Source organism: Otolemur garnettii, unplaced genomic scaffold (assembly GCF_000181295.1).
Source record: "Otolemur garnettii isolate 467f Iridium unplaced genomic scaffold, OtoGar3 scaffold00251, whole genome shotgun sequence".
Taxonomy (NCBI): domain Eukaryota; kingdom Metazoa; phylum Chordata; class Mammalia; order Primates; family Galagidae; genus Otolemur; species Otolemur garnettii.
Window position 1 is genome coordinate 1,521,610 of NW_003852646.1, and position 12,655 is coordinate 1,534,264.

The 12,655-nt window shown below is 44.8% G+C and overlaps 1 protein-coding gene across 1 annotated transcript in view; it reads right to left on the bottom strand.

Moving 5' to 3' along the window:
- Positions 1–1,822: 1,822 nt before the first annotated feature.
- Positions 1,823–12,655, bottom strand: part of FKBP1A (FK506 binding protein 1A) — a 25,893-nt gene continuing 15,060 nt past the window's right edge. Inside the window, exons 3-5 of the mRNA XM_003802625.2 lie at positions 8,160–8,272; positions 4,771–4,935; positions 1,823–2,918 (exon numbers count right to left, since the gene is read on the bottom strand). Of these exons, the coding sequence (XP_003802673.1) occupies positions 4,807–4,935; positions 8,160–8,272 (242 nt within the window). The 3' untranslated portion in view covers positions 1,823–2,918; positions 4,771–4,806. The remainder of the gene's footprint in view (positions 2,919–4,770; positions 4,936–8,159; positions 8,273–12,655) is intronic.

The window sequence follows — 12,655 nt, forward strand, 5'->3', positions numbered from 1 at the left end:
TTAAAACATTCACATTCTACTCTTAGAAAGATTCACCTGTACCCCTATAAGGTAAACCTCAGAAGTAATCCCTCCAAACTCCCTCCCTCCACCCACTCAAAAGTCTTTTCATCCTCATATTTCCTCCTGACACCTCCATGGATCCACCTAGGTAAACAAAGATAATCTCCCAGTCTGTGTCTTTAACCTTATCACAGCTGTAAAGACCCTTTTGCCCTACAAAGTGACATATTCACAGGTCTTGAGATTAGGATAGAGGCCACTTTGAGTGCCCCCATTCCCAGAGGACTTTTGAACTTCAGACTCAGTGAGAACAGCTTCCCCATGTGCCTAAGTGAAGGCACAACCCTGACCACTGAGTGCACAAGGACAAAATGTAGGATTCCATTTGAAGTTAAATTCTAGAACAGGCAACACAGGTGGGAAAATTAAAGCAACTTTTGATTCTAGGTGGGAGGGATATACTGGGAAAGGACAAAATCAGATTTTCTAGGCTGACAGTGATTTCCTGTCTTGACGGGAATAGAAGTGCAAATACTGCACTCTAGTTCTAACTGATGTGTATTGGGGGAGACAGTGATGTCTGCCATTTACTCTGGAACGTGACAGGTGGCAGAAGACCACATTTATCCATACGTGATAAAAAGTACATAGGAAGTCCCCAGGTTTTGATGAGATAGGTTGTATAGATTTCTTCTTTTTTTTGGAGACAGTCTCATTCTGTTGCCCAGGCTGGAGTGCCATGTGCCATGGCATCAGTCTAGCTCACAGCAACCTCAAACTCCTGGGTTCAAGTGATCCTTCTGCCTCAGCTTGCCAAGTAACTGGGACTACAGATGCCCAACACAATGCCTGGCTAATTTTTCTATTTTTAGTAGAGACAGGGTCTTACTCTTACTCAGGCTGGTCTCAAACTCATGAGCTGGTGATCTTCCCACCTCGGCCTCCCAGAGTGCTAAGATTATAGGCCTAAGTCACTGCACCCAGTCTATTATTAGGCTTTTTAAGTTGAATTTGAATCGAAGTTGGAACAGGCACATATAGCTATTACCTGTAATAGCCTCTGTTCTTAAGTTTGAGTTGTAAGTTGGATGTTTAGAACTTGGGACTGCCTGTATGAACATGTTTATGATAGAATCTAGGTGGTGAGTATATAGGTGTTCATGTAACAGTTTTTCACTTTATTGTATGACAATATATATGAAAGAATTTGGGGGGATTAAGATAAGACCCTGGAATATTACTCTGGCAATGTAAATTATAAATTAACAAAAAGGATTTATTTTAAAAAATCATTAAGTCAATCCTTGAATAACCTATTTAAAATCAATGGCTCTCAACCAGGGTAATTTTGGAAGGTGTATAAGGGAAGGGCCAGGGAAGTTGATATAACCACCCAGTCTCTCCACAGGACTAAGTCTTTGTACATTAATATCATTGAAAAACCCAATTTAAAACCAGAATTTTCCCCTTGTAGCTCTTCATCATTTGCTTGTGGTACATCTCTGAGTGGACTATGATTCAATCTTGAGAGTGGATTGTCTCCCACTTCTTTATAACCCAGGACCAGCACAGTGTACCCAGATCAAAGTCAGGCAGTCCTGACTTTGATGCAAAACCTATTGTCTCTCACGCTCCCCCCTTCCTCATCCCCCACCACCATCCCAGAGTGGCCAGGGAGGAAGGCTGCTCACTGCTACAGTTCTGCCAAGACACAACCTCGCACACTACATCCCCACTGCTACCTTCCCCTCGGCCCGAACCCACTCCCAGCACCAAATAGCAGGGGAGATACTTAGAAGTAACCACCATGACACAGAGCTGAGAAAAGCCAGCATAAAGCACTTTTATTGCAATAATAAAACTTGAAACTCATGTGTGGTGCCGGGGGCAAGAAGGGGGCAGCAACCATTTTTCTCACCAAATCACTACACAGGACAGCAAAAGGAGCTGTGGGAAGAAAAGTCAGGGAACTCTGAGATCAGCAGAGGGAGCCAAGCATCAAAAAACAGGAGATGCTGAAGCTGCGATGACCAGCATCATTTTCTTAAGAGAACATTCAAGGATTTGTCAGAATGGCTGGGCTTTCATTGGGTGTTAAGTCTACAAACAGCACCTTCAATTTAAACTTTCAATTAAAGTTCTTCAAATTTAGAAGTGGTGGAGCTTGGAAAGTTAAGAGATTACAAAATTCCTCAAAGTCCATTAGAAAAACGAGAGGATGGAAAAAAAATAAGCCAGGCCACGGAGAAGGCTTCAGAGGTCCCTGCTGGCCCAGGGACAGATACCTGTAGTGTCCAACATCGCAGTGAAAATGATCTGCTTTCAAAAGGCAGAAGGTTTAAGGGGAGTGTGAGGTGGGGCTGGTGGAGGCAAAGGCTCTCCTCTCCACTTCAGTTTTGAGTAGGACTTTTAGTTTAACCTAAGGACATCTCTCAACTTGGAGAATAATTCAGCCCTCAATAGCGCCTCAAATCTGCTATGGCTTTGCAGCGCAGCAGCAAGAATGTTTAATATATAATAGATAAAAATTTCATCCAAAAAAATAAAATAAAATAAAGATTCTTGCAACCCCCCCCCCAAACACCAATTCCTATTCTAAAGTTAACCCATCACTTGTGCTGTTAATACTTCACCATATACTTAATTGGAAACCTAGGTCCAAAATACTGAAACTGAATCTTCACCCCAAAATGAAAACAAAATAAAATGAGTAACTTGAGGTTTATGGCATATAGTTTAGGTAAACACACATACAGGAGAAAGGGGAAAGGGAAATGGAGGTGTCGAAGCAAAGCCGAGTGCCAGAACACATCCGGTCGGGCAGACGTTTACACAGAGTGTAGTGGGACACCAGGAAAGCTCCATGTGGATTCACGTGCACACGTCTGGAGGCACCAGATCCTTCCACGGCAGATCTGTTGAGGACAGAAAATCTCTAAGTGCCAGCAACTCAGTGTTCTTCGTGTGCAATGAGGGACAGCCACAATTCCATCTGCCACACGAAGTCCCTTCCCAACAGCTGAGAGGTCTTACTGAGACCAAGCCAGTTCCAGTTGGAGAGCCAGATGGGCATGGCCTGGGTGAGCCCATGGTAAGCAAGCTTCCTCCTACTTAAATTGATATGGGGTTTTTTCTTTTTATTTTTAAGCTAAAGTTACATTAGGTTAGAAGGGCTGTCCATCCATATTCCCATTATCACTGGGTCTCCTAGTTGGCTACACAGAGGAATACCAGGCAGCTTTAACAAAATCCAAATGCGTGGGTCCCACTCCCAGTGATTGTGATTTTGGCATCTGTCACGTTGAGTAGACTTGGGAAATGTCTCCAGTATTCCTTCATTCAACCTACAATTTTCTGGGTTTGCCCTGGGCTTTTTCCTCAAGACCCTTGCAAGCAGCTCTCAGATGTTCTTTGGCAGTGGGTGGGGAAGATTAGTTAGGGTGATCTGACCTGTGGCCGTCCATTCTTCCATTTTTTCCTTACCCTCCCTCTCTCCCACTAGGTTTAAGGAAAGCTTGTTCCCAAGCCACGACAATGTCAAGGCTCCTCAAGTACATTTCTGTTTAAGTGACTCCACTCTCAAAGGACAGGAAAGGAGTCTGGACAACATGTAGACCTTTGGGCAGAAAGAGGCTCTGTGAAGTGTCAGTGATACCTTCCCAGTAGGAATGACAAGTGAAGAAGCCAGAGTTATCAAACCCGACCAGGGCAGTAATATCTAGGTGTGTGGCTCAAGCCACTGAGGGAGAAGATAGCTAAAAATAACAAAGCCCCTCTGCTTAAAGAAGTCCGTGGCAGGACAAAGTCACAAGCACCTCTGACTGCCATGGCACATGGGCTAGCAGCCATTTGCTGCAGCCTTCAAACAAAGTGTTCTCACCCACCCTCTGGATCCAGGGGCAGGAAGGGAGTGAATGTAAAGGTCTGGGGCCAGTTGGAAAGAAGACAATAGCATTCCTGTGTTTACTAATTCTAACACCCACAAGAAGAGCCACGTGCCATTAGGATACCAAGTTTGGTTTCCTAAGAAATGAGGGCCAAAGAGAAGAAATCAGGAAGTGGGCTCTGGTCCTAGTCTTCCACTGCCTGGATGTGACCCTGAGTAAGGTCTTTCTCGCTGGCCCTCAGTTCCTCACTGGTTGCACAGTGAAGGCTGACTCAGGCCCCTAAGCTCCCTTCCTAGGATCTAACAGCCTCTGTTACACCTCACAAGCATACTCGGCTTCATCACTCCACTCACTGGTAACAACTGGCCTTGAGCACTCAGGGCTTACTCCCCGAGGCAGGTGGACCAGGGCAGTAATGCTGCCCTTGTATCACCTAATAGGCAGTAACCACAAACTGCATGGATGAGAGAGCTGCACGCGTTAGAACACGATGTTCACGTTCAGAGGGGTTTTTCTTACTAGCTTCTATGAACGTAGGGTAGAGCAAAGTCAGTAATAGTCTTATTTCAATAGAACTAAATATTTGGCCCGTGCTTCTCCAACTCAGTTTTACATTGTAAGCTACATATACACTTCATTTAAACAACTACTATGAGTTCAATCAAGAACATACATATGCCATCCCTCTCTTCAGGGCAACCAACTTTTACATTCAAGATCTGTATTAATAAGTAACCCTGTAAGGATATCCAATGGAGGAAGAATGTAGTGGGAATAATCGCCCTATAGCATTTTTCTTCTCTCTGCTACCCATCAAACGCTGGGCACGACATGGGAGGAACAGAAGTAGCTCTGGCTCTTCAGCATGAAGTTTCCTTACCCAAGAACAGGGAGCTAAGGGAGGAGGCCATTCCTGTCATTCCAGCTTCAGAAGCTCCACATCAAAGACGAGAGTGGCGTGTGGTGGGATGATGCCTGGGTGCCCAGTGGCACCATACGCATAGTCTGGAGATATAGTCAGTTTGGCTCTCTGACCCACACTCATCTGTTTAAAGAACAAATAAGACACACTTAGCTGAACACATTCCCCATCCGTCTTTTAGAGAAGCAGAACTATGTACCTGGGTGTTCCTTGGCCGTGAGGATGCTGACTAAGACACCCCAGTGACTTTGCAGCTGCCCAGGCATCTGGCACCTCTCTGTGTAGGACTTAAACAGGGTGGGAGTTCAAGCCTCCACGATCCCTGCATCTCCCTCCATGGGCTCCATAGTGGTTAAACCCCTCGAGTCCCAGAAGGATCAGGCCCTCAACCTTTCTACCCAGGTCTTAGTGACTGACACTAGGCAGGTGACACTCCAGAAGTGTCACCAATTAGTCCGTCAGTGGTCTGTCACTTGAAGGATAAGTTAAATGACATCTATGCTCTTAAAAAAGGAATACTTTGATTGAAACTTAGCTATAATGGAAAATATACAAGAAAAGTAGCATTTGGGGAGAGTATTTTTCTGTACTTTCTATTTTTATGCTCTTATATAGGAAAATTTCAAGAAAGTATGATTTTCTGAGGTACAACAGCACGTGTAATATGCTACCATTTGGGAAAATATTTATATATTTGTATCTACTTGTATAAATAGAAGATATCTTTGGAAAGACACCAATAATACCAGTGTTTTGCTACAAGAAGAGAAATTTCTTAGGAAATTTTCACTTTAAAAAATATACTTGTGGGGTGGCGCCTGTGGCTCAGTGGGTAGGGCGCCAGCCCCATACACCGAGGGTGGTGGGTTCAAACCCGGCCCCGGCCAAATTGCAACAAAAAAATTGCTGGGTGTGTGATGGGCGCCTGTAGTCCCAGCTACTCGGGAGGCTGAGGCAAGATAATCGCTTAAGCCCAGGAGTTGGAGGTTGTTGTGAGCTATGATGCCACCGTACTCTACCAAGGGTTACAAAGTAAGACTGTCTTTAAAAAATAAATAAATAAAAATAAGTATAAATGTCTATTTTCTAAACAGTTAGCAGGTTCTCTGATACATTTCCATCTTTTCACTATTTCTATTTTTAATCACCATGTGGGCATTCCTGGTTCTCTGACCCAGTCAGAGAGAGGATGACTAAAGGGCAAAGTGCAGGCTTTGTGTGACAAAGAGTCTAATACAGCTCAGAATCCTTGCTTTCCACAGCTTCCCTCAGCATCTGGGACATGCTAGACCAAACTGATTAAGGGCAGTTAAAAGCACAGGCTTTATCTAAGGCAGTGGTTCTCAACCTTCCTAATGCTGCAACCCTTTAATATAGGTTGCGACCCACAGGTTGAGAACCGCTGATCTAAGGAAATTCAAAACAATCATACTTCTGAGTCAGCAATTCTACTTTTAGAATATTCTGCTAACAACCCAAATATCCATCACGAGATCACAAGGAGAGTACTTTCACAGGCATAATCACAACACAGATTACTCATTAGAAAGAATACTATGGCTTTAAGTGTACTTGAATGAAAAGATTCCAAGCTATACTATAAGATGAAAAAAAGAAGCTGCCAAAATAGTGCCTGGGGCAGGATTCCAGACCTACAAAACCAAAACAACATCAAAATGAAAGGAAAAGGGGCACAAGACAATTTTCCCCCTGCTTCCTGTGTTTTTAACTCACTTGCTAAAAAATATTCTGTGGAGAGTTTTTTAGGTCTCTATGTAGAGACACGTGACATGACCTTGACTGAGCCCAAAGCACTGGTTCAAGGGGGAGTTGGGCATCTCCCCAGTATTCTGTTATACCTTCCCCAGTCTGGGATGTGAAGTAGTAGGGTGATAACACTATCTCCATGGCAGCTACAGCACTCAGGCCATACAATACAGCTACTGTTCCAATGTTGGAATAGTCACAGAAGATGGGTTGTGGTATAGACAATGGCTGGCCCAGGAGATGGGGGATGGGCTACAGGCCAAGAGTCAGCCAGACTGGGGAGATAGAGGCAAAACGGTGCAGTTGGCAAGGTTTCCCAAGGGACATAAACCACAATGATCCTCTTCCTCACATTGCCAACCCTCTGCCCTACACGAACAGAAGAAACCCAGACACCTGGCAGTGGGAAGGCTTAAAGTTTCAAAGTTTCTGAAAGTTAAGCCATTCATTCGGAAATAAATCTATCTTAGAAGAAGTACAGCAAGGTGTATTCTAAAAAAGAGAGAGACAGAGATCAGTCTTTTCTTCTTGGTTAAATTTCAAATTCTCTTTGGTGAGAGAGAAACAGACTAATTACCTATCAGGCAGAGCCTAATTATAGAGCCCCCCTGGGTTGCTGGCCACTGTAAACATCCCTTTATCCAGTAAGAGCCAAGAAAAAAATTCCTGGGCTGATGGAAGGACAGAATCCAACTGAAATTTGGCAACCCTGGGTTCCCTATTGTCTCCTGGAAATTTTGTAGCGTTAGCAGAATAAAAGCTGTTTCCCCAGTTGGGAAGGAAAGAGGTGAGGAAACAGACTCAAGACAAACAACCTTACCTTCTCCATCAGGAGGACCTCTCAGAAGTGGGCTGACACAATGTGGTCAACAATAAGACAAGCACAAGTCAAAACTACACTGACGGGCACTCATATTGTCCTGAAGCCAAAAGTTTACCAACACACTGTGTTGCTGAGGCTGGAAGGAGGCAGCCCCTTCACCGCCTGCTGGTGGCAGTTCAAAAAGTGCAATCCCTACAGATGGCAACTGGCAACTTGGCAGGATCTGTCACAATACAGAACATGCAGCCTTTGAGCCACTCACCCTACTTTGGAGAATATGTCCTGTGGCAACATGAGCACACACATAAAGACAAAGCCCATATAAAATGAGTCACTGATGGGAGCATTATTTACAACAGCAAAATGCTGTTGGGTCAGTGACCTAAGTGACCATGGTAATGGCACTGGTCAAATAAGTTACAGCATACTCCCCCACGGGAGCACTAAGCTGCAAGAAAGCTTTCTCTTTTATGTACTCATATGGAAAGTGTCAAGCAGACTGAGTAAAATGCGCAACAATGTGTGTAAAGGCAAAAAAAATTAGAAATATGTTTTTGTATATGCTTAAACAAACTCTACATTAATAATCGCTAATAACAGGAATAACTTGTGGGGGCACTGGGCAGATGGGGCTGGGATGAGACTGAGACTTTTCATTTATACCTTTTTTGATTTTTGAGTCATATGAATGTAATACTTATAAAAATAATTTAAAAGGTGGATACTAGGAAACAAAACAAAACACATGAGCGCATACCTGGGCAACCCCTTCTTCCCAGCCTCGGATCACCTCCTGCTTGCCTAGCATAAACTTAAAGGGCTTGTTTCGGTCTCGGGAGGAATCAAATTTCTTTCCATCTTCAAGCATCCCTGTAAAAAAGGGCAGTTGTAACATGAGCAACAAGAAGCAATGACACAAGGCAAGTCAGAAACTGTGGCGAAGCACACATCACAGATACTAGTTCATAGGACTGGCAGGGTGTTCGTGGCCTGGAAGGAACTGGGGTGTCTGGAGGGTTTCCTGTAACCTCATGGGGCATCTAAAGAGTTGGGGTAGTCCCTCCAGCCCGGACTGGTGAATGTTCTTTGCTCACTCCAAGCAGCTGACCACAGAAAGACTGGGCTTAGAGGTGGGCAGCAGTCTACCTTGTTTGGAGCATGAACTCCCTACTGCCCTGCCTGTCCCAGCACCCTGTGCATCTCTCCCCCACTAAGTAATGTGGTCTCTTAAGGCTCACAGAACTGGTGAAAGTCAAACCCAGGGCAAAAAGCTATTCATTCCAACTCCCCCATCACCTTCTACGTAAAATGTGTTGACATAACTTCCCCCTCCACTGCCCAGGGGAGGAAATCCCCCTCTATCTGCCACCCCATGTTCTCCTCTGTGGTTCCCTGAAAATGAGCTGCTCCAGGTGGCTGGGTCTAACCCACGGGAGAAGAGAACCCCCTTGGCACGATGGGGTGTATGGTAAAAAAAAAAAAAAACGCTGTAAGGCGAGCTTTTACCAGCACTCTGGTGCCAACACGGAATCTGGGGCACAGACCAGTTGTCATATCATAATCTTCCTGGGAAAAGTAAAACCTGATCTGGGCTAACAAGAGAAAAGAAAGAACTTGTGCAACATTCATCCAGTAGTGCCCCAGACCCCTGTAGGGCACGTTTGCCCACAATTAACTCCAACAGAGACCACTAAGAATGGTGAGGAGGAAGGTGACCAATGGCTGCCTTCAGAGAACTTACTCAGTACAGCCAGCAACTGCTAATGACTCTGCTGGTAGTACTTCCACTGAGCCAGTGATTGGCACACGAACTCATTTAATCCTCTGTACAGCAATGTCCCGAGTTCACAGATGAAGAAATTGAGGCAGAAAGAAATGAAATAACTTGCCAAAACAGTAAAGCTAGACTACAAATCCAAATATCATGATTCACTCTACTGTATCAGTTTCCTAGAACCCAGACAAGCCACAATGACACCCTCCAGTAAAAGGGGAACTCCAGAGATGGTGATCCCAGTGGAGAAGAGCCGTGAGAAAAGAGAAACAGACATCTGCGATACACATCTGCCACTTCCTTTTCAAAAAAGACCATCAACACGGGTTTCTCCAAAAGCTAGTGCCAGGCAATTGTGATAGCTGACACTAAGTTCCTGAAAACTCTTGAACTAGGATCCTTGATTGGAAGGAGACTGCCAGTTGTTGACATGTAATTGACAAAAAACTAATTTTACTGGAGACTGAGGTTGATCACCCACCATGGTTCTAAGCATCACCTATCAAAACACATTAATTCTGCTGTAAATATGCATGTATATGTATTTAGGAAAAAAGGGAAATCCCAACAAAAGCCCCACCTAAAAGACAATGTCAACACTTGTAAAGAGGAAGGAGATGAAATTGTTATCACAACCCCGACTATGTGAACTTTAACAAAATAGAAAATGGCAGGCGGGGGTGGGGGAGGGTTGCTGTCCCAACAGAGCAGGAGGATAGATGGATGTCCTGGGGCTGAATGGGCAGTGACACTGCCTGGAGCCAAGGAGCAAGAGGGAGAAGAGGGTGGGGACCTGCTCCTGCTCCAGAAGCAGGAATGGGTACTCTAGAACTCCTGAGTTAGTCACATTTAACATTCCTTTCCCAGAACCCGATAAAAGAAATGTCAAATGGCAGTTCTCTACAAATGAGTCCCTAGGAGTACACAGGTCTCCACAATACCCCACTGGACACACTGCCTGTGGCTCCCTTCAAGCTCTACTTCACACACTGAGTCCAACCCAAATGAACTCAGAGCTAATGGTGAGAACAGGCAATGAACACTATGATCTCAGAATCCTTTCCCTGGCCAAGTAGGGAGTCTTTCCATCCACCCTCGCAAGAATGCTTGTAACAAAAACAAGGAAACTAACTCCAAGAACCAGTAACCTACTGAAGGTCAGAACCAGTGAGTAGTAGGGTCTGACTCTAGCAAGACTTTATTCAAACCAGTGTGGACTGTTTGCCATGCTGGAGGCTAAAACCAGGAAGAGCCTCTTCCTGGTCTGCGCTCTTTTGAGCAGACCTAAAGTTGAGGGACTAGGGCTTCTTGAACAGCCCCTGTGAACAAGACACTAGGTGAGGAAGCGCTCCAAGAAAGGACCAAGGAAGGCAGGGTGATCTGATCCCTGTCTGTCTGCAAAGGGTGGCTGGACAAAACCTACTAAGAAAAACATGCCCCTAGGTGGCACTTGTGGTTCAGTAAGTAGGTCACTGGCCCCATATACCGAGGGTGGCGGGTTCAAACCCGGCCCCAGCCAAACTGCCAACAACAACAAAAATAGCCAGGTGTTGTGGCAGGCACCTGGAGTCCCAGCTACTCGGGAGGCTGAGGCAAGAGAATTGCCTAAGCCCAAGAGCCGTGGCTGTGAGCCATGGAGGTTGCTGTGAGCTATGATGCCACAGCACTCTACCAAGGGTGGAGTGAGACTGTTTCTTAAAAAAAAACTAAAACAAAAAACATGCCCAGAGGTTCATCTGAAACTAAGGCTGTGGCTCAGTCCAGACCCAGCACTCTCACCCTCCTTTCTAATTGAACATCAACTTTATAGGCGTAACAACAGGCTGGCCCAGTAAATGAACTACAATCAACTGAAGCCTTTCTTTCCCCTATGCCAGGATTGGTGCAGCGTGGGCACATGGACCAGTTTGGGCAGTAAGACCTACTTAGTTTAGGCACTACTGCACCTGCTATGAAGGAGACACTCAGGAAGAGAGCTCCTGCCCACCCTCCTTGTTGAATGCTGTCTTGTGAAGATGTGTCTGGAGCCATGGCAGACACCTTATCACCATGAGAAGGTCAGAAGCACCACAGGGCAGTCATTCCAGTGCTCTGAACCAGCCTCAAACTACCTCCCTCAAGACTTACGTTCTGAGGTTAAAAGTGTGCTCTGAAGACAAAACTATGGGGACAACAAATAGATCAGTGGTTGGCAAAAGCTGGGTGCAGAGGGAGGGATGAATAGATGGAGCACAGAAGATTCTTAGGGCAGTGAAATATTCTTTATGATAGTGTAATACTGGATACATGCCATTATACATTTGTCCAAACACACAATGCACCACCCGGAGTGAACACTCAGGTGAACTACGGACACAGGGTGACTACTATGTGTCATGGCAGTTCATCAATCTTAACAAATAAACCATTCCAGTAGAGCATGCCGTGTGGGGATGAGGGATATTATGGGAAAACTCAGTACTTTCCTCTCAATTTTGCAGAGAATCTAAAACTGTTCTAAAAATAATAGTTTTATTTTTAAAAAAAGTCTACTTTGCCTTGAGTTTCCAGTTACTTGCAATTGAATATAACCTAATTGGCATGAGGTAAACATTTCTTTGACATTTAGTTAGCACACCCAAAGGTAGTGCTGCCATGGAAGGAATAACAATAAAATGAAACCCAACAGTCAAGACCACAAAGAGCTATTACAAATCTGTAATAACCAGATCAATATTTTTATGTCAGGACCCAGTAAACACATCTACAGTTTGTGTACAAATGAAACAAAATATCCATGTAAAAGTTACTATATGGAATACACTTCTCACTCTTAAAAAAGAATGCTGGCTGGGTGCAGTGGCTCATGCCTTTGGAATGATCACTGGAGGCCAAGGAGTTCTAGACCAGCCTAGGCAATGCAGTAATATTCCATCTCTACAAAAAAAAATTTTTTTTAATTATCTGAGCATAGTGGTGCATGCCTGTAGTCCTAACTACCTTGTAGGCTAAGTTGGGAGGATCACTTGAGCCCAGGGGTTCGAGGTTACAGTGAGTTAGCATGGGGCTACTGCAGTCCAGCCTGGGCAACAGAGCAACACCTGTCTCTTAAAATAAACAATTGCTGATTGGGGCCTCAATTTATTCCATGATACACTAATGGGCTGTTACCCATAGTTTTTTTTTTTTTAAATACACAGTGTACCTATAAGGAATTATCCTGGCGGCACTGGTAGCTCAGTGGGTAGGGTGCCGGCCACATACCCGACCTAGGCCAGCTAAAACAACAATGACAACTGCAACAACAACAACAAAATAGCTGGGTGTTGTGACGGGTGCCTGTGGTCCCAGCTACTTGGGAGGCTGAGGCAAGAGAATCACTTGAGCCCAAGAGTTTGAGGTTGCTGTGCGCTGTGATGTCACAGCACTCTACCCAGGGCAACAGCTTGAGACTGTCTCAAAAAAAAAGGCTCAGCGCCTGTGGCTCAAGTGGCTAAGGC